The sequence below is a fragment of the Chiloscyllium plagiosum genome, chromosome 22, assembly GCF_004010195.1.
Source record: "Chiloscyllium plagiosum isolate BGI_BamShark_2017 chromosome 22, ASM401019v2, whole genome shotgun sequence".
Lineage (NCBI taxonomy): Eukaryota > Metazoa > Chordata > Chondrichthyes > Orectolobiformes > Hemiscylliidae > Chiloscyllium > Chiloscyllium plagiosum.
Genome location: NC_057731.1, coordinates 14,118,438 through 14,141,115, shown reverse-complemented (window position 1 = coordinate 14,141,115; position 22,678 = coordinate 14,118,438). Strand labels below are relative to the sequence as shown.

At 38.6% G+C, this 22,678-nt stretch overlaps 1 protein-coding gene across 4 annotated transcripts in view; it reads right to left on the bottom strand.

The window, feature by feature from the left end:
• Positions 1 to 22,678, bottom strand: part of pcgf5b (polycomb group ring finger 5b) — a 179,804-nt gene that overhangs the window by 77,535 nt on the left and 79,591 nt on the right. For all 4 annotated transcript variants that reach the window (XM_043712445.1, XM_043712449.1, XM_043712446.1 and 1 more), the window contains exon 3: positions 7,415 to 7,511. In XM_043712445.1, coding sequence (XP_043568380.1) covers positions 7,415 to 7,511 — 97 coding nt within the window. The remainder of the gene's footprint in view (positions 1 to 7,414; positions 7,512 to 22,678) is intronic.

The window sequence follows — 22,678 nt, the reverse complement described above, 5'->3', positions numbered from 1 at the left end:
GATTGCTTGGTTAAATTGGCTCCTCCAAAAATATATGTTAATTTGGGTTTGGCAAAAGTTTGCACAAGGGAAAAATGAAACTGATTGAAACTAACAAAGGAGTGGGTGGATGAAGGAGGGGAGCCAGTTCACCCTGCCTCACCTGGGAGCCTAACAATTTGGATTATGCCGGATAGAACTATAATGATTTGGGGAACTTCATTGGATTGTAACAAATGTTTATGATGAAGGCAGCAAGAGTTAAGTTTAGGAAGAGTGAAGGTTTCGACAACAGAAACTGCAAAGTGACAAGGTTCACTGGTAGTGTGACTGGGAGTTTGGGAGTAATTGGGTGAAGCTGGGAAAGCAAGGGTGCATTATATGTCTTTTCAATTGTTGATTTTATGGAGCTAAATTTCAAAGTTTTGTAGTTTGTCATGTATGTATAATATATTTTAAGTAATTAACATTTCTGTGCCTTTTCTAGCATGTAAGAAATAGAGAAGAAAATCTCCAAAGTGGACAAGTTATTTTCTTCCATTCTATTGTTTCTTGGATCACTAACATTGAGGAGCATAGCCTTAGTAATTTGAATGGAATAGCTAACAAATCAAAAACAGACAACTAAATATATCTTCTTTAGCTGACAAATGAAAATAGTGGAGCTCAGTATTATAACGGTTCCACTTGTGGTATTACAAAGATTCACACTTGCTAACTTCAAGACATATTTTGATTCCTACATTTTCCATTACCATGACTATTAAATCAGGGAATCATGCTTGTTCAGTTAGTATTGACAACATTCATAAATATTGGTGAAATGTGAATGTTAGCTTGTGATGCTAACACAATCAAACCAGAAGCAGAAGAACCAGCAACAACAATTCTGCATTTCCATGTTTAAGAACCCTTAATCATTCCAAACCACAGAAAGCCTTTTTTTTTGCTTTCTAAAAAAACAATCCCTTAGTGGAACAAGCTGCCAAAGAAAATAGTCACCGCCCCATTATTTGGGATCTTCAAGACCCATCTTTAGGTTTCTTTCATGTATATGTTGCTCATTCTCAAGAATGCTATTCAGCAGATCATCTGTGGTTTAGTTAAGGCTACCCGTATAAAAGTTGGAAGAATAATTGGTGTTAGTCTGTGATGCCAAAACAAGTAAAACAAACGCACAGGAGGTTAGCCTCACATATGGATTCAGGACTCCTAATGTCTATTTCTCTTTGGGTAAGTCTCATTTTGGTATTTGCAAGTCAAGTCAATGTACTTGTAGAATCTAAAGAATTAAATATTCTGAAGTAAAGAGTACATGTCATGTAAAAGGTATGCATCCACAAAATCAAAGCTGTGATTTGTTTCTAAAGTATGAAAGTATCTACAAAAGAAAGTACTAATTTTCAATTACTAATTTACAAAATGACCACCATAAATCTACAGGTCACAAAAAACTCATACAAGTATATTGGCATTATAATGTCAAGTTGTTTCTAAAAGAAAGAATACTAATTTTCAATTACTAATTTACAAAATGACTACCATAAATCTACAGGTCACAAAAATCTACAGTTTGCCACCTCAAGTACAGTTATCTTTGAGGTTTTTTTATATTTTTAGATTCAAATTGAAATATAACTATTATGCCATCATCTATTTTTTGATATCACATGTTGTGTAAATTGAAAATTAATATATTCTGAATAATTCTAAAGTAGTTTCCATATCAATATTGTATTAAATCCATGACGACCTTAGCTCTTTTACAATAACTGCCTCTTACCACTGGGCTTTAAGTCCACTAAATTATGAATTAAATATCATGTGGATCATGAACCAAGCATGGTTTTCATTTCTGAATTCACAGAAGTTCTAACCCTGGCTTGTTGAATCTTATAAAGAGCCCCATTAGTTAGCAATTGGGGGGGTGCTCAAGAACTGTTTACTGTCCTTCCTTGATCCAACTACTGATATCAATCACCCCTTTGACTCTCCATCTGTGCCAGATAACTGTGCTAAATAACTGATAAGATTTTAACTAACATTGAAGCCTGCTTATCTCACTACTGCCCCCCCCCACCCCCAATTAGGTGACTGTTTGATTATATCTTTCCCTCATCCAGCTTTTTCTAATTATAGCTAGCATCTTGATCAATCTGAAGCTTTGAAGCCAATTTTAGTGCTGTTTGCAAGCTTGCATAATAATTATTAAGAGTTTTTAATGTAACATAAACACAACAATAGAAAGAAGGCATCATTTGCTGTTTCACTGCTCCTTCTGGTTTCCCAAAAAAGCTATCGCCTGTAATTTTGTTTAGATTCCTCTTCCAACTTCTAGCTCTGCTAAAGGAAAGCTTACAACTTTTGGACCGCTACTCTTACAATTTTAATCTCAGTGATCTTGATGAGCTTCATTGTTAGCTTAACAATTTTATCCCAAAATGTCTGGCACATTCTTCAGTCTCTGAAGGGTTTCTAGTGCCTGCAATATACATCCCATTTTCACAAAATGCATACTTCCAAACTTACTCCTATTCTAGGATGAAAAATAATTTGAAAATAAAAAAGGACTAAAACGAGTATGCAAAAATTGCTACAGATAATATAGAAATAAAGGATGATAATGCAACCAATCCTTCTAAGTATTAATCTAAGTTACATACTCCAAATAGGGAAGGATGCCTACACAAAGTCTGAAGAAAGGTTACACCCGAAATGTCGACTTCTCTACCGCCTGATGCTGCCTAGCTTGCTGTATTCTTCCAGCCACCTGCCTGTCTACACAAAGTCCTCAGCAGAAGATGGGTTTGGTCTTGATAATGGGTTTACTACTGCAACTCACTTGGGAAAATGTGCTGAACCCAAGCTCTACAATTCCTCAGGTTAGTATAAAAGATAACAATTTAATCAAAATTCATAAAAGTCCCCGTTTTACATAATTGGGATCAGGTTAATAGAAAACACTGATCGTGTTCTGGCACTTAACATGAATGACCACTTATTACAAATAAACAAGCTATAGTAGCAGAAACTACCAACATATATCATAACTGGTTAAAATTCTAAGCCACCTTTTAAACCCTTACATACATATAGAGATAGTGATATATAATGGATTGTGGGTGAAGGAAGAAAAGCTGGAGAAACACAGTTCAATAGCACCAGTCCACATGGCTGAGGATTCAATGAGATGTTCCTTTTCCTCCCCAAGACCTTCTATTCTCCAATATCCTTTTCGCATTCATTCACTTCTTCCCAGATAGCACAGGTCGATTGGTTCACTAATTGTAAATTTTTGAGGTACTGCTTAAAGACAACAGCTTACAGCAACTGATAGGAGTAGGTACATTGGCTTTATTCAGGCCTCAATTACTTTTACTGCAGAGCTGGAGAGACACAGCCTTCCTTTTTCCAGTCCACAGACCTTCTGCCTTTGTATCAGTCACGCATGTCAGCTGTTCAGTCGCCCAGGAACCACAGATTGTCATCAGACTAATGCCTTTCAGTATCTACAACAGGTCACATTGCACAAATGCATCAGCAATCTTTTGATAACAGAATCTCACACTGCACACACATCCTGGTGCTGCGCCATCTTATCCCTCTTCCCTCACTATTTGTAAAGCAATAGTGTAAACACCACACACAATGAGCTTCAGTAACTTGTTTTTGAAAGTGCAGCAACTTCTTCCACAATCCTTTGTTTTAAAACAGTCCTATTTCTATTTTAGCCTACAATAAAAAACTAAGAAAAGTAAAAATGTGGTCTTTACAGTTAATAGTTAGTTACCTTATTCTGAGGTACATGATGATCTCTTCTCAGCCCTCAGGCTGTACTTAAGAATAAGCTCACAGTATTGCTACTAAAATATCTGATTCACAATTTAGAGATAATCGAGCATCTGGAATATTGATTAACACCTCCCTGGAACAGTCCTTTATATCGTAATGCTGAGCTTTTTGCATAACGTCAGTTAACCCTATCATATACTAACTGAATTATATAACACAAAGTTTTGGAATAACCCTCCTTAAACTTCTCCACAATTTCTTCCTTCGCACTGCTCCTTAAATCTATCTCCTTGACCAAATTTTTTATTCTTAACATTATTATTTCCATCTGTGGTTTGGAGTCAATTTTTAGAACATTCCTACGAAGTGCCTTGGGACTTCTTTTTTGGTTTAAAGTACTAGAAGTTTTTGTAGTTAGAGCCTGAAGGGCTTAGAGATGGTTTAGTTAAACATTTAAAACATTGCAGAATTCTGATAGATGAACAAGAAAAGATGATGTTCAGGAGACTGAGAATCAAGAATTGTGGCATTGATAGGGTGTAGAAGCAGGCTATTCAGCCCATTGTGCCTGCACTGGCTCTCAAATAAGCATGATTAACCAGCGCCAATTCTATGCCCTTGCACTTAATGTTTGTCCAAATAAACATCCAATACCCTCTTGAATTCCTCAATTGAATCTGTCTCCAGCAAGCACTGCATTCTATATCTTAACAACTTGCTGAGTGAAAAAGTTCTTCCTCACTTCACCTTTGCTTCTTTTAGGTGGGAAGTTTCACTACCTGTTTGTGATTTTGAAAACCTCTATCAGATTTTCTCTTGGCCGCCTTCTCTCCAAAGAGAATAATCCCAACTTCTTCACTCTATCCGCATACTTGAAGTTCCTTACCCTTGAAGGAATTTCAGTTAAGAGATTGAAGAAGTTGGAACTGTTCTGTTTGCTTATTTATATTAAGGATTGATGAAGTGTAAACACTTTACAACAAAGATGACATTACACAGATACGAAAATGATTAAAAGCATGTAACTACTTGAAGATAAGAAAATGCAGGGTCATATGTAAAGACAGAGCAATGAAATTAGTTTTAGATTATTCTAACAAAAAACTGGAAGAGATATGATTCGCCTAACTGGCTTTACTCCATGCTATGAATTTTTGTGATGTTGTTTATCCTCCATATCAATTTATTTTTTCATTATACAAACTTCTTTTTTTAAGAGAATTGTACCAAAGCTCTACTGAGATTTCTACCCTCAGTGTTCGCAACATCCATTCCTATACAAGAAATGAATCAATGCATTTTCACTTCCTCCGCATTCTTCAATGGGGCAATAAAAATAATTTCTTTTCAGTTGTACAAATACATGATTTACTCTTCCATAAGTTTCTTATCAAAGCTTGTTGAGCATGTTCATCTAATACCATAGTAACTATCAAACCTTTAAAGGAAATTCCACATCTTATTCATTGCTAAAGCTGCCTTCAAGATATTCACCTCCTGTTTCACACCTAACACTTCAGCTCCCAATGATGACACAACTAATAAAAATTAGCAAAATGCTGTCTATCACCTTAAATATTCCTGAACAGGATACTAAGAAAATGCCTATGCCTGATTCATCTCTCACCTCTGGACTTCAACCACTCCTGTTAAAAACATGTTTATGAAATTGAGTGCACACAGCTTAATACACAGCACTATATTTGCTAGGTTATTGCGTTTTTCAATGGGAAGTGCAAAATCAGAAAGGTTAGCACAAGCTCAAGCTAGTTTATATTACTTAAAGATAGTCAGCACCTCCAAAGGGTAAATACGTTGTGATTGGTGACAATATTGGAAATTATTCTACAACTGACTCTGAGCTGGAAGATACAGAAGAATGTCACAAGATGTGGAGAGCAGGCTGCAAGATTTTTCAAAGCTGCAAAGGCAACCTTAATATTGATGGGGGAAATGTAACACCCTCCACATACACTTTGCTAAGGCGGTGGGGCGAGAGAGCTGAGGACGGTAATACCTGAAAGTCTCTGTTTCCAAGGATCTGGATGCAGTATCACAAGAATTTCAGAATATCAGCGTGTCAAGATCAGTGAATGTAACTCCAATTGCATCAGTAGTCTGATATATATTCAACTTTCTACCCTGCTTTGCTTTTGGCTTCCTTGCTGTTATCTGTTTGTCTGCCATTCTAGACTGTTGCAGCATATATCTGAAACTGGGCCTTCTAGGGTCTAGTTTTTCGAGGTTGACTCATAAGGTCATCTGCAGTGTCCTCCCTGAAAGTTGGCATCCTTCCCCTAGCCACACTGTAGCTAATGAGACAACACTCATTGTGTAGAAAAAAGCAATGGACACAATACTTAAATACCCCAGTGATCTACACTCAGAATGGCAGTCATGCTGCGCAATGAACAACCAATAGTCACCTCAGCCTTTGTCAAGGCAGCACAAGTGAGAGTTGTGAATCTTTAGAATTCGCTATTCCAGAGGGATGGGCATGCATTTTCGTTGGATATATTTAAAGCTGGCCGGAAAAATAGTGGCCCAAAGATCAGCTATGATTGTACTGAATGGTGGAGCAGCCTCTATGGGTTGGACAGTCTTTACTTCTATTTCTATGTTCTTACAAATAAATGTACAATGGCTTGCCACAAATGGGGTCATCACGACTGCTCATATGATATTGAGCATTAATCTACTTAGTGCTGAGACTGGAATCTCTTTCAGTTGCTGGACACCTCAGTGTTGTCATGTATTTGTAAAGTGACATGCAAGCAATCTATACCACCCTGAATCACGGTGAAGCCTGCAATCCTCATGATGCCGTGTGTGCTCTTCCTTCTCCCTTTCATTACGTAGTCCAGGACACACAGAGGTCGCTGTTCCCATGTCTGAGAACAACTGGTTTGTACAGATTTTTAAAGTCAGGACAAATAATATCTTGCAGCATATGCCACACTATTCTATGTGAACTTCAGCAACTTTATAACAAACTAGAAACCACCAAACATTTCTATATTCGCAAGGACCAGTGAAAATCCATCAACTGAAACCTGATGCTCCTCCATAAAGTATTCTTGGTGTGTGTGAGTCGAAGTGCTTCTTGCTGCTCCATACAATGGAGAGCTGCTGTTAAATCCACTTCATGTGCAGGCCAATATCATGATCTTATAACTATGCGTACTTTGGGCAGAAGCTAACAGTTTGAGCTCGAAGGATGCAAAACGATGTCCAGCACAGAAGCACTATCAATACGTGCGCATGCCACAGTGAACAGTTTGGAGGACACATAGAATATGTGGAGCAGAAAATCTGGGTTCAACAGCACCAGATTTCTTGACGTTTACATCTCTGTTTCATCAATTCTACCAAACATTTTTGTAGTTTTGTGGTCCCCCTGATATGTGTTCACCAAGTTAAAAACTAAGCTTATTGTAAAATCTCTACAATCTCACATTCTTTCTCAGTTCTTGAAAACTATGAAACATGACGGTCTTTTCTTTCTCATGTAGCCATCAAGCTATTTATCATGTAATCTCTATTGCACTTTGCTTCTTGGTTTTTCAACCTTGGCAAAGTTCCTGATTTCTTGATTTTTTAAAAAAATCTTAGTATCACAGCATATTTTATATATGAGACATACCTTAACATTTCCAAAGGATTCGTTTCATGAACTTGAATTCCACACTTTGGACAGTCATTTGTATCTTCAAAATGTTGAACTATACAACTTTTGCAAACTGAAAAAAAAAGAAAGGCATTTGAACCTACTGTTTATTGAAATAGCAGTTAAAATTGTCTTTCAGTTGAATCATTTCAAACAAATAAATTCTACAAACAAAGTTCTTTCATTTAGACTATCATTTATAATAAATAGACATGTGTCAATGTCTAATTGCTTTGGTGCACTAAATTTAAAGTTCATGTGAAGTTGTAGTTCTTCTGTTTGTCACTCAATTCTCAGCATTATGAATACATCCCTTTATTGGCCAGGAATGACACTGTGTGATCTTATACAACACTTTAGCTTTGTGCAACAGTATTGTTTAATAATTTAAAAAGATACAACACCTCTTTCCAAACAGCAGATCAATATATATCAGAAGAACACATTAAGTATAATTGTATTGTGCAGTATGATTTCTGGTCAGAATTTTCACTGCTTATCAAGCACTTCAATGTTTACTCTTTTACTTTAAAACTTGACCTGTGACATCCTATGGGCTGTTTGGAACTCTTCATGACCTGTCAGCAGCTGCAATTGCTCACTTTAAGTTTTCAGCTTCACATAATGTGAAACTGAAAGAAATCTTAACATTACAATGATAGCTGTTTAAACTTCATGATTAACTGTATTTATGCAATACTGATGTTGTACAAGTAAAAAAGTATCAATTTCAAATAAAACATTATGGATTTCTAATTTCGGTGTGTACCACTTTTCCTGACTCCGTTCTTCAGCCACCGCTTTTACTTTATTTCTAACTGTTTACAGTTGATGTGTCATAAAACTCAAAAGGTGGAAATTCATGTATTGGTCCTGGAGAGATACCACTAAAATAAAGGAATCAAATTACTGCACAGTAGGGCATTAAACACTTTCCTCACTCTTCAATTTTTTAAACCAGCTAACAACATAAAATGAGCATTTCAAACAGGGATTTCTAACTTCCTTCCACTTTTCTATCATTGAGAATAAAAAAGCACAAAAAAACTGTCACTCCTTTAAACTAATTCCTTAGTAACATGGGATTTTATAGCATTGGCCATTCTACACAGCTTTTAACAAAAACTATTCATGAAGTCTCAGTCCTCTAGCCTTTCTTTTTTTTTGTTTAAAAATATTTATCAATTCCCCTGACCAATCAAGGCACAGCAGGGAGAGTTGCAGTGGGGGCATGAGTTAGCAGAGCCCTACAGGCACTGGGGGAGCCCTGTATGTCTGAGGCACAAACGTCTTTGTTTGGTCAGGTCTGCCTCTCCTGGTGCCATATGAAATTTTTAAAATATACCTTTCACCCTTTTGCTGGAAGTTCCACAGGTCAATGTGAGCAAAAGCAGGGCTCACAAATTACATATGATGGAGCGACTGCAAATTCTCCCGTAGCTTGAGACCCTATACAGGTCATCTGGTGTCTTAGAGCAATAGAGATGTACAGCACAGAAACAGACCCTTTGGTCCAACTCATCCATGCCACCCAGATACCCCAAATAAATCTAGTCCTATTTGCCAGCCCTTGGCCCATATTTCTCTAAGCATTTCCTATTTAGATGCCTTTTAAGTATTGTAATTGTACCAGCCTCCAACGCTTCCTCTGGTAGCTCATTCCAGCATGCACCACCCTTTGTATGCAAAAGTTGTCCCTTAGGTCCCTTTTAAATCTTTCACCTCTTTCTTTTAACCTATGCCGTTCATTTTGAACACCTCCACCCCAGGGAAACGACCTCATCTATTTACCCAACTCTTCCCCTCGTGATTTTAAAATCACTCCAAGGTCTGTTTGTGTCATGGTAAATCTTGTTTGAACTCTGAGCAGTAGGTGGCTAAATTCTGACATTAGACCCATCTGAAAAGTTATTTTTAATTTGGGCATGTTTTAACACAATTCCAGCACAGGTGAGATTTTAACCTTTTAGGCCAGAGCTTCGTAACTACCATTGTACCACAAGCCTCTAATAGGACTTATCTTAATGTGAATGTACATCAATGAACTAGGGGAGCCAATTTAGCGAACGAACCCTCTCTCTGGCTAAAATGTTCTGGGTTCAAGTCGTGCCCACCGCAATGGTGTGTGATAAAATGTCCAAACAGGTTGATTAAAAATATTATTTTCAAATTGACTGACTCAGATACACCTCAGCTGCCTGGAATTAAAACAGTAACAAGCCAGTATCGTGTGGAGGTTTTGGAGAGGGTGCAAATTATATTTACCGACGTGTTGTCTGGATTGGTGCATATTAGCTATAAAGACAGATTGGACAAACCTTAGTTTCGGGGACTGAGGGGCAACCTGATATAAGTGTATAACGTTTATGAGGGGGCATGGAAAAGGTGGATAGGGAAAGAGGGAAACTTTAAAGGAGGTGAGCGAGGCACTTTTTACACAGAGGGTGATAGGTGTCTGGAACACACTGCTAGGGCAAGGTGGTAGAAGCAGATACAACACAAAGTTTGAGGTATTTTAGACAGATATATGAACAGGCAGAGAATAAAGGGTTACAGACTATGTGCAGGCAGATAGGATTAGTTAATGTCATCATGGTCAGCACAGACATTGTGGGTCAAAAGGCCTGTTCCTGTACTCCTAATGGAGAATAGATGTTGCTCTGTTTCAACTCTCATTGTACCTGGATTTTGCTGGGTGAAAGGAGTTAAAATCCTTCCAAACAATAGGTATCATTTGATCAGCTTGATAGCTTTTGTTTATAATTGATGAGAAACAATAACACAGGATCACCTGGATACAAAATTGCAAAATAATTGAAATAAAACTCAATGGGAAGGCTTTCTGTGTACTTCATGGTTCAGTGAGTGCTCATATTAGGTTTAATTCTATGGGTTGAATTTTACCAGAATTCAACCAAGTGTTAATCTTGTTGAATTTCATAAAGGGTTTCTCTTTGTTAGCCCTGGTGAGACTTCTCATTCTCTAAAACGTACATCATTACCTCAGCACCATGCATCTATGGCAACCTGCTTATCCTGTCTTCACTCTCATTGCAAGTGGAAGTACTGCCCAGGATTACAAGTGCCACCTTTAAACTCAGCTATACCATGTGAAGTGCTGCCAGCTCTTCACCATGCACATTGTAGGAGAGGAACTAAAACCAAATGGGCAGTATAGTTGGGAACAATTGACACTTTTTGCAAATTTAAGTGCATGTTCACTAATCTATTGCTATTTAAGAACCAATCTATGCAGGTTACCCATCCTTCACCTCATTTCATCTTAGAAGCCTATACATGGGAGTGCTGCTATTGTCCCAACACCCAGTGTAGCTTAAAGTTTAATCATGCTAACAACTTTGTCCTTCTGTCAAAGCCTGAGTGATTGTGACTATTGATGGCATCTACCCATTGTAGTAACCCATTTGCTTCAATGCGCTATCATCTCTCACCGTTCACAAATATTGTCTCCTCTGAATTCCAGCATGCACACAATCCCCACAATAAACACCTTTAGTTCTCACTGAACAGATCCCCACCTCCCACACCCCTCCCCCACCCAGCACTGACTGTGGCCCATCCACCTCCCACTAACTGATTTGTACAGACAGCCCGGACTGATGACTGACAAGATCTGAGTTATCTCTGAGTAGCTCAACTGACTCCCCAAATTCCCAGAATGGTTACAGTGGATCTGCAGGACTGACCATGGCCCACTGCCTGGACTGTGGTGATATGGACCCCATTACCCTGATCACCCCAACTGGCTGACTGACCGTGTCCAAACTCCTGGACTGATAGTGGATGTCATCTTTGATGTACTGTACTATCTGAAAGATTCCTCTTCCTTGGCTTGAGGATTACTTTGTTTACAGTGTGACATGGTGATTTGATTGAAATACATGCAATATCTATGCCACATATGTTGCTGGCAGACGCTGCAGATATGAGATTGAAATAGCATGGTGCCACACAGCAACATGTGCACTTCCTTGACTAATCACTACTGACACTGCTGAAAATGTGTTGCTGGAAAAGCGCAGCAGGTCAGGCAGCATCCAAGGAGCAGGAGAATAGACGTTTCAGGCATGAGCCCTTCTTCAGGAAACCCGAAACGTCGGGCTCATGCCCAAAATGTCGATTCTCCTGCTCCTTGGATGCTGCCTGACGTGCTGTGCTTTTCCAGCAACACATTTTCAGCATCTGCAGTCCTCACTTTCTCCTAATCACTACTGACAACCAAGAGAAAAGTCTGGCCTTTTGTCTGTGCTAAACAGCAACATAAGACATAAGTACTGTGAGCATCCAAGAATCAAAATGTTAAGATTTAGAATGTGAGTTGATCACAAAATCCCTCGTGTTAGATTTAACTCTACATCTTAAAATCACATGCATTCTGCTTTTCTTTTAATTGTGTTGTTTTGTTCAAATTCAGGATTGAACCTTAAACTGTCTTTGGTCAAGTTGAATCTTAGATGAGAGGTTCCAAAAAAGGTGTTGTTGCAGAACTGGAATCAGGCTGATTTTAACCAATATTTATAATCAACTTACAAATCAGGTTACAAAATCAACAGCTATAGAAAATTCTGTGACTATCCCCCAATTCTACTGCACAAACCAGTGACAAACAGGTTCACTTATTGTCAATGGCTAAAGTATGTTTGATCAGATTTCTTTTCTGGGGATTGTGTTACAGGTTTGACTTTTTCCAATACAGTTCAAACATAATGTTAACAGTTTCAATTAACAGACTGTAAACTTTACACACTGTAGGTTTTGCTCCTTACTCTCTTGGGTTGGCCCATCTACATTATGTGAGGAGGGATCTAAATTAATACTCGACTGAGTGCAATAAGCACCTTTCACTCAGTTATGTCATGAAAACTTGGTGGGAAAGTAAAGCAAGATCTTATGGAAGATGGACCCAAAGCTAAGTCCACTCAACAGTCTTTGTAGTAATTAAAGACTATTCTTAAAATCTTAAAATAGTTGTGCTTTATAGCATCTCTGTGTCTTATTAACCCACCAAAACTCTTTTCATTGGGTTAGAAAGTGGATACCCTCGCACGCATAAGACTATGTTTAAGAACTTATGCATTTAGATGATACGGATGGCAGCACACACATCACCTACTCTGTCAGCAATTTCCTGAAAAATGGATATTAGGATGCCATGTGTCAGTCCAGTTGGTAGAAAATGTCAGGCCCTAGCCCTACTTCATACAAGTACTGAATGGTTTACCAGGTTAGGATTGCAAATCTTTAGATTTGATTGTTGAAGCACAGCTGCACCGTGCCAATTGTAAGTAGTTGCTCACCTAAATTTAAGGTGAGTTTAGATTAGATTTAGCAATTTTGCTTTCTCAGTCGTTTTATGTTCAAGAGTGTGTTTGTACAGTCAATATTATAACTCAAGATTATAACAGAATCTTCCCGTGATCTGTAATTTATAACATGTCTTTCACACATGCCCTCACATTCACTTTTCTAATCGTTCAGTAAGCAAACTGAAAACATAGTGGAGCAACAACAGATGTGAAGAATTAAGCTGTTTTATTTGACAGACAGCAAGTGAATATACAAAGTAACAGTTATGATTAAAACTAATTTACTTAATTTGCTTTCAAACCCTGGAGGAAAAACATGTATCATATTATCAGCCATTTTACAGTCACTTGATCCTCTTTTTATCTATTTCCACTTGGCGATAAATGTTAAACCTTGTGTCCCTGATTTCAGAACAGTATGAGAGTGACTTTTAAGCATTAGGCATTGATCAGCCTTATTGATTTGACATTCTGATCATGTGATTAGATTAGATTAGATTAGATTAGATTAGATTGATTAGATTAGATTAGATTACATTACATTACATTACAGTGTGGAAACAGGCCCTTCGGCCCAACAAGTCCACACCGACCCGCCGAAGCGAAACCCACCCATACCCCTACATTTACCCCTTACCTAACACTACGGGCAATTTAGCATGGCCAATTCACCTGACCCTGCACATCTTTTGGACTGTGGGAGGAAACCGGAGCACCCGGAGGAAACCCACGCAGACACGGGGAGAACGTGCAAACTCCACACAGTCAGTCGCCTGAGGCGGGAATTGAACCCGGGTGCTACTGGACAAATACATGATATTTTAGATCTAGATGTTCTTGTACTTTTCTTATTAAAATCTGGAAACAGCCCAATTTTTCCTCATCTCCTCCTTAAATCTTAGTTTGAGCTACAAATCTATCCAATACTACAGTTAAACTTATTTTACACCCACTGTTGTGTTGTGTGGCACTATCACTATACTACATGGGATAGACTTTGAGTAGATCTAGCAACTCAAAATTAGGCATCAATCAACAGCAGCATTGCAGTCCAACGCAATCTGCACCCTCATCACCTGCCTTAGCCCGCACTCTACCAGTATTATCAAAACAGGGGATAAATCCTGGTTCAAAGGAGAGCACAGCAAGGCATGTCAGAAGCAGCACTGGGCATACCTAAAAATGACGTCAACTTGGTGATGCTACGCAACAAGACTACTCACATGTAAAACAGTGTAAGCAATAAGTGATAGATAGAGCTGTGTTTCCATAACTAACAGATCAGATTTAAGCATTGTAGTCCTGCCATACCCAGTGGTGAAAGGTAGTAAACAATTAAACAACTCACTGGAGGATACTGCTCCACCAATATTCCATCCTCAATGATTCCAGACTCCAGTACATAAGTGTAAAAGATAAAGCTGAAGTGTTTCCAATGATCTTCAGCCAGAAGCGCAAAGTGGATGATCAATTTCAGCCTCCTCCAGAGGTCCCAGCATCACACATAGCAGTCTTCAGCCCTGATTCACTCCATGTGATATCAAGAAACAGCTGGAGGAACTGGATACTGCTAAGGCTAGAAGCTCTGACAACATTCTGGCAATACTATTGAAGGTGTGCTGTAGATGTGCCATACCTCCTAGCTAAGGTATTCCATTACAGTTATAACACTGGCATCTACCTGACAATGTGGAAATTTGTCCAGGTAATTCCTATAAACAAAAAACAGAACAAATTCAACCCAGCCAATTGCCGCCCTATCAGTCCACTCTTGATTATCAGTAAAATTATGGAAGGTGTCATCAACAGCGTTATCAAGCAGCTGTATTTTAGCAATAACCTGCTCACTGACAGTCAGCTTTGGTTCTCCTACAGCCACTCAGCTCCTGACCTCACTACACATTCAGTTCATGCATGGACAAAAGCACCGAATTTTAGAGTTGAAGTGACAGTGACAGCCCTTGACAACAAAGGCATATTTGACTGAGTAAAACATCAAGGATCTCTAGCCAAACTGGAGACAATAACAATCAAGGGGAAAACTCTCTGCTCACTTAAGTCATACCTGGCACAAAGGAAGACAGTTATAATCATTGGAGGTTGATTATCTCAGCTCAAGGTCACCTCAGTAGGAGTTCCTCAAAGTAGTGTCCTAGGCCAAATCATCTTTAGCTACTTTGTCAATAATGTCCCCTCCAATATAAGGTCAGATAATATTCAAGCTTGGGCTGCAAAGTGATAAGCAATATTCATGCCACAAAAGAGCCAGGTAATGGCCATTGCCAGCAAGAGAAAATCGAACTATTGCCTTTGGACAGTCAATGGCATCACCATCCTGACTTAGAAATATACTGTTGTCATTCAGTCGTATTGTGTCAAAGTCCTGGAACTCTCTTCCAAACAGGGTTGTGGATCGACCTACAGGAAATAGACTGCAATGGTTCAAGAAGGCACTCACAACAACCTTCCCCAAGGTAACTAGGAATCGGCATTAAATGCTGGCCCAACAATGCCTACATCCCATGAATGAATAATTTTAATACTGCAGCAAGGTCACTGTGCACTCAGGGACATGCAGCCAACTCATGGGTTGGATCAGGGTTAGGTTAGGGTTAGGGTTAGATCCCAGAGTTAGATCTTTTAGAATGAGAGACAGGAAGTTCTAAAAGGAGATGGAAATGGGTAGCACAGCTTTAAAGGAGATGAAAGTTGTTAATTTTGTTGCAGGTGAAGAGATATCCCAAGCGAGGAAATAGGTAACACAGAAAGCATGAAGGGTAAGTGATGTAGGGAGTTGGGGTTGGTAACAAAGAGTGAGGAAAAATATCATAGGAATTAGAGTGTTGAGCACTCTAATTGGAGGGAGGTGGGTACAGTAGTAGAATTAAAGTGAGTGTGAGATCTTGTAGAGAAGATGGTGACAGTTATTCATGAGGAGTGGAGAAGGTCACAGACCTTCTTCCTACATTGCTGAGCGTTCCTCCAGATGACTGAGACTGTTTTAACTTGGCTAACAATCTCAGACCAGGCTGGCATGGTCTGGTCCTGGGGGAAATGGAAATCCTGCCTCTGTGGCATTCTGACAAATGGGACCTCCAGGTCCCTGCCTTCACATCAGGACACTGACTTCCCTGTCACAATTTGGGCAAATGTAGTGAACCCTGCAGAGCAGTTACAAACTGACAGCTTGACCTGGTGTACTACAAGCTTGCAAAGGATACCAGTTAATTCTCAGATATCCCTTGAGTGGTTAGTTGATCTGGGAACACATATAGTAAGAGGGGCTGGAATTAGACGTAATGGATACCATAGGCGTGAGATAGACAGTGAATGAGGCGTAATTGGTAAGATATGGTTAGAGAACTCACTAGGCATTGTGGGAGAAATCACTCCAATAAACACGATGCAACTCGGACTTCAGCCCTTTAGCTCTGTCTGTCTCACCATAGGCGGTCCCAGATCTGAGTGTTTCAAGATTGTGCTTTCATTCAAGGCTCACGTTACTTGTATTGTGATTCTGTTTCAGTTTCTCCCAGATAGGCTATCGCCAATGTGATTATTTTTGTTATATTGTTATAAAATATGGAGTAATGATCTTTGAATAGTGGCTGATGTAATATCTAGGAATTTCATGAATTGAATTATTTTTAAAAGGATTGAAAATACTCACTTAAAATGATCACAGGCATTACCTGATCTCCACTGTTCACCCAAGTTTCAAGAAATATGCAACATAGATTCAACAAATGCCAATCTTAGCTAAATTAACATTTTATCTAAGAAACTAGTCTAGACCCCATGAAAAATACAAAAGAGCCATGGTCTCCTATTTTGATTTTCACTATTATGATATTGGAAATGGAATCTCACCTACAATTATCAAGCCTGAAAACATAGCTTCTGTAGACCTGTATATACAACCAGCTTGATTATCAAAGTGCTGTTTTGGCCAGGCAGAGAAGATGGATTTTAGACCGAAGAACTGAAAAAAGGCTAGAGAAGCTCCTCTGTGTCTCAAGAAGAAAAGAATCAGGTTACAACACTCATTTGAAAAGTAAACCATTAATGCCAACAATTTCAAAGATCACTGTAAAATTTGCTACTGCTGATGCTCCAAGAACCCAACACCAGGTAATGGAAACTGACCACTAAACATTTCCTTTATAACAGCCAAGGCAACTCTGAGTTACAATCACTAAGCTGGTATTAAACTTTTTAATTGCCAAGTAGGCCATGGTCTTCCATTCTATTTAACTGAAATCGAGTCATGACTACATTTTTAAAAGTGCTGAATTAGCTATACAGTATTTGAAGCATCCAGAGGTCATAAAAACGTGTTCTATAAATGCAAGTTGTTCCTTCTTTAACTGAATACAACTGTGCCAACAGCCTTCTTAAAAGTTACATTCCTCTGTGATCATAACACAATTTCTAAGAAAGCTATTTACTCACAGATTACTTACAGTGTGGAAACAGGCCCTTCGGCCCAACAAGTCCACACCGACTCACCGAAGCGCAACCCACCCAAACCCATTCCCTACATTTACCCCTGCACCTAACACTACAGGCAATTTAGCATAGCCAATTCACCTGACCTGCACATTTTTGGACTGTGGGAGGAAACCGGAGCACCCGGAGGAAACCCATGCAGGCACGGGGAGAATGTGCAAACTCCACACAGTCAGTCGCCTGAGGCGGGAATTGAACCCGGGTCTCTGGCGCTGTGAGGCAACAGTGCTAACCACTGTGCCACCCACATTTGATCTTTAAAATGCACAAGAATCTTACAGTTCCCAGAAGTTACATGACTATTTTGTGAAATGCAGTTGGTATTGGTATTATGTCAGGACGAAATCAAAAAATATGTGAAATACAATAAACATTTCCAATAAACAGAAGCCTCTTAACAATGGTTTCCCTGGAGGTGTGACAGTTTTTTCTCACATGTGAAAATCAGAGATAGGGATACATCTGTATCCCAGTCATAGGCAACCCACATCCAATCTCGAAACATAATTTGCAGATTCTGGGATAGTGACCATTTTAAACTTTCATCAGTAAGCTGTAAGCAACCATGTTGAGCAGAACTGCAGCAGGAAGAACCCCAAGAGGCACCATCAGACAGAGGGTTCTCAGGAAGAAGATGGAGAAAGGTAAACAAGCTAAAGGACGGCTGTACTGACCTTGACTACCAAGGATTACAACCTGCAATGTTGGAAAACTGAAAACTGAACAAAGGTGCCTTCATTGCCTTCCAGAACCCCTTCTGCTTAGCCTGCACACAGGAGCAACCTCCAGCTCTTCAACCGCAGAAGCCACTAGTTTTGCAAAATGTGGCTTTACCTGTTTAACCTCTTCATTGCAGAAAGAGAATCTTCAAGCAAGAGACAGATCTGAACTGATACTAGACATTGATTTCATTTTCATCTTCATACATAATTTTTATTCTTATTCTCAATCTTTCTATCTGTCAAATGACCATATTATGTTTACTTGAAAAACGTTCAGTATTGATTGAGTAAACCTGTCATCTTGTTTAAAACATAAAGCTGTCTTTTAAAGCTGAAACATTGGAACCCAAAAAGGGAGCTTGAAAGAGCTATACAAATTTGCAGTTCACAGACCCACCCTGAGGACACAAATTTTTCAACATAGAGTAGCACATTTTCAACAGCTAATTGTGAAAATGAAAATCAGGCCGTTTCTATCAAGTTCCAAAATTTTACATGCAGGGTCAAGATGAAAATCTACACCATAGCACTTTAGTGTAAGATCTTTTGAAGGATTTCACAACTCATTAGCGAAGAAAGATCTGATTTTCTTTAACATTTTTAAAAATCACATCGAAAATGTGCTTCAATGGCTCAAGCATTAGCATGAATCACACAAGACTAAAGGAATTTGGTCATTTTGTGATTCATTGAATTACTGAAATCAATACTGCTCTGAAAAGACGCATAATGTTTGAACAAGTTAACTTAACTCCTAATTTAACCAAATCAGCACCAAATAGATATCTTATTTATAACTTATAACAAGTATGGTTCCTTGCATGATATTGTTTACAGTTATTTGACTAAAATTGTACACATTGTAGCCATGTAACAGACGGAGCTGAGTTACAGCACCACCTCTGGAACAACCGGCATTATTATTACTGCATTAAGATTGACTTCAATGGGCTAAAACTGTCACTGTTACAAAGGATCTTAGTAAACCTCCCATGGCATTGCTCATAGTTAGATTAAATTTGTGTTTTAGCTCTGTTTGTTCTAACAAGAAAATAAGTTATAGCGCCTTCTGTGGCATGAAGATGACTAATTGGCGCATTTACATTACTGTTTTTAAAGTAGTAATAGCACCATCTTCAGGAATAAGTTAAAACAACTAGAATTACAATGGCATGGGCCAATGAATCACGCTCCTTCTCAATTCATTGTCCTTCACTCCACCAAATGCAGCAGAGACTGCCAATGACAAAGTGGGCACCCAACCAGCAACTGGAGATGCTTAACATGTAGTTGACCATCATGGTGCAAACTATTATCTTACCATTCAATGAACTGGGGCATGAGATTGTTGTTAATTCAATTATTTCATTTAAACACACATAGACTGTGCACAGGTTTTAAAACTGATAGTCTGTACATTAAAATATCTCCACTCAGGATTCTATTATTCAATTTTGTTATTCATTGTTAATTCTAAACGAAATGAAAGGAACTCAAAACCATATAAAGAAATAGAATAATTAATGAATAAAAAAACTATGTTGTTAGACACAATGGATATAATAATGCTTCCATGCTGTCTCAAGCATAAACATTACATAAAAAAAGCAATCTCAGTACAAAATCATTTTTGATTTTTGTATTGCTAATTTTTTTGCTATTTTAACTGCAATAATTTAATTTACAGTAAAATTCAACTTGTCGCAAGTGTCCATAATCATCCTTAAATTATGGACTACATGATTACTTCCTTAGACATACACAGTTATATTCATCCCAACTGCTCAGTAATTTTGCACAAATAGGTTAACAAGTACATAGCACAAACAAGCATATAGTGTTAACTGACTTTGAATTAAAAGGAGTAGAAGGCATACTGTATCTATGATTTACTTTTGTAGGAACAGTATTTTGTACTAACTTAAAAATGAGTGGTCAATTCAAAAATGCACTGTGGCAACTATCCAAATACACCATAAGGAAGTCCAGAAGTTGATAAATCAAACTGTATGAGTTTAGTTTTCATTTAATCAATGAATCAAACATCCAGGTTGGATAGAATAATAGTTTACAAATATTACAGACATACTGTAATTCTACAATATTTTTATCAATTGAACTATTCAACCTGAGCAATTCATTACGGAATTTCCTCCTGACAAGATAGACTGAAACAAAATTGTATTCTGCAGATTTAATTGTTTTAACAAGTACTAAATTTAGTTTCTTCAGAGTCACGAAAGTGGCATTTCCTCCATAATTGGGAACTTAGCTTGCAGCCTCTGCACATTTCATACAACATCCTTTTATGGTACATTATGTCAAGTCTAATCAGACCAAAACATTTGTAGACATATATATTGTGTTTTCAATATCTTGTTCTGCTTCTACTGACTTCTCATGGAAACAGTAACATTCATATAATAATATCTGGAAGTGCGTAAATTGTGGAACAGGACAGAATTCAATTCAAAAAAGTGTTTTCATAGAATCCCTATAATGTAGGCCATTTTGGCTCAACAAGTCCACACCGACCCTCTGAAGAGTAACCCACCCAGACCCATTCCTCTACCCTAATATTCTACATTTACCCATGACTAATGCACCTAATCTATACATCCCTGAACACCATGGGCAATTTAGCATGGCCAATTCACCTAACCTGCACATCTTTGGAATGTGGGAGAAAACTGGAGCACCCAGAGGAAATCCGCACAGGGGCGAATGTGCAAACTCCACATAGACAATCGCTTGAGACTGGAATCGAACCCAGATCCCTGGTGCTGTGAGGCAGCAGTGCTAACCACTGAGCCACTGTGCCGCCAATGATGGCAACAGTTTTGTAACAAACGTATCGGGAATTTGCACTTAATATATAATAATTTGAATAAATTTTAAAAATCTAGGTTGGATTCTGTGAAAGTCTTGATTTTAATATGTACAGGTACGTAACCCTTTATCCGGACATCCAAAACCGTAAAGTTCTGAAATTTGAAAGTTTTTTTGTGAAGTTTTTTTCTCATTAACAAGGTTGTTTGGCCAGCAAACAGTTAACCCAAGTTGAGACCCACTTGATGTGCGTCACTCAGATGTGACTTGGGGTGGGGGCATGGCCAAGCATCTACAGGCCTGAGGTTTTTCTGTCAACACCCCCAAGTCAACACCCACTCTGTGTGTCACTCAGATGCGACATGGGGGGGGGCGTGGTCAAGCACGTTTTTAGTTAGAAGTCTGCTTCTCCGGTAAGATTTTTTAAAATTTCACCATTAAACTGTCACAGTCTGAAAAGCGCAAAATTCTGCTTTCCGCAAAGCAGCTGGTTCCGAGCATTTTGGATAAAAGGATATGTATCTGTACTGAATAACATTCACTGACTCTAATGGCACATAATATTACCTGGGATCTAGCAAAGCCAGGTCATTAACTGTTAACATTACTGATGGACATTATTATGCTGTATCCATCGTAGCAAGGCCTTAATGAAAGTTAATAAAATATTAACTAACTCGCTGTACTTGTTCTCAAATTCTATTTTGCAATAGCTTATAACTGAAATATATGTCACTTTCTTTTACTCTTGATTCTGGGATTCTGATATCATTCCATTTTCTGTATTTTTGATTGTAGACTGAAATGGTAAAAGGAAAAGGGGAGATTGTGGAAGGAATTATGGCACTTTTAAAACAAAGTTGCTGAAACTCATTGTATTGGTGCCAAAACTGTTGCTTTGTTCATGCACCAGGAGAGGTTTTTTTTGGATGGCCTAGTAGAAGGAATCAAATGTAGAGTGAGATTTGGCTGGCAACAAATATCTGATTAGTTTGTGCAGTTGTGATCAGTCATGGATGAGAAGGTTCAGCAGCCTGATTGGCTTATGGGTAGCTGAACAGCTTGTAGGGATGAATGATACAGGGAGGAGGCTTTGGACTTTTGGAAGAGCAGGTCTGTGCGTGTGCCCATCTCTCTCTCTCTCTCACGGCAGTAAAAATACCTGAAACCTGAAGAAAGCAGATTATTTTCTCCCATCAGTTGCTGTAAGCTAGTGCCCTTAACCACCATCCTATCACTCTCCCTGGATTGGTTTCATGCCACTGATAAGACAGACCTGTCAGAGGTGGCAGCAGAATAATATACTGATGAAAGTGAATGAACCTGGGAGTCCTCAAGAATGATTCTAGACCCCTTGAAGTCTTAATGCAGCAGTCAAATATGAGTGGATTACTATATATCACCTTCCCTTAGATACGGAGTCAGTATTCCCACATGCTGAACACAATTTGTAAGAAGCACTAAGGAAAAAAAGGGCATAAAATGTATCTTAATGTCCTCCATTAAGGGTGGCTTAGCAGCACTACCATTCACCAAGCTAGCCAAGTAATGAAGGGCACAGGTGAGGAACAACATTTAGAGGAGGTAATGACAAACATAAGGGAAAAACATATTTGAGCTTGTTCCAACATGTCTACCAGAGACAGATGCATCAGTCTGTCATAACAAAGGCAGGAGTGTCAACCATACAGGCTTTTATAGGAAGAAAACCTGTCTCAAAACCGAGGACATCTTCAATCATGTTGTGTAATACTACTACTGTTCTAGATGGAACAGATTCCTAATAGATATAGTCGTTCAAAACAGGGAATCTCTGAAGTGCTGAGGGCCATAAGCAGCCGCAAATTATAGTT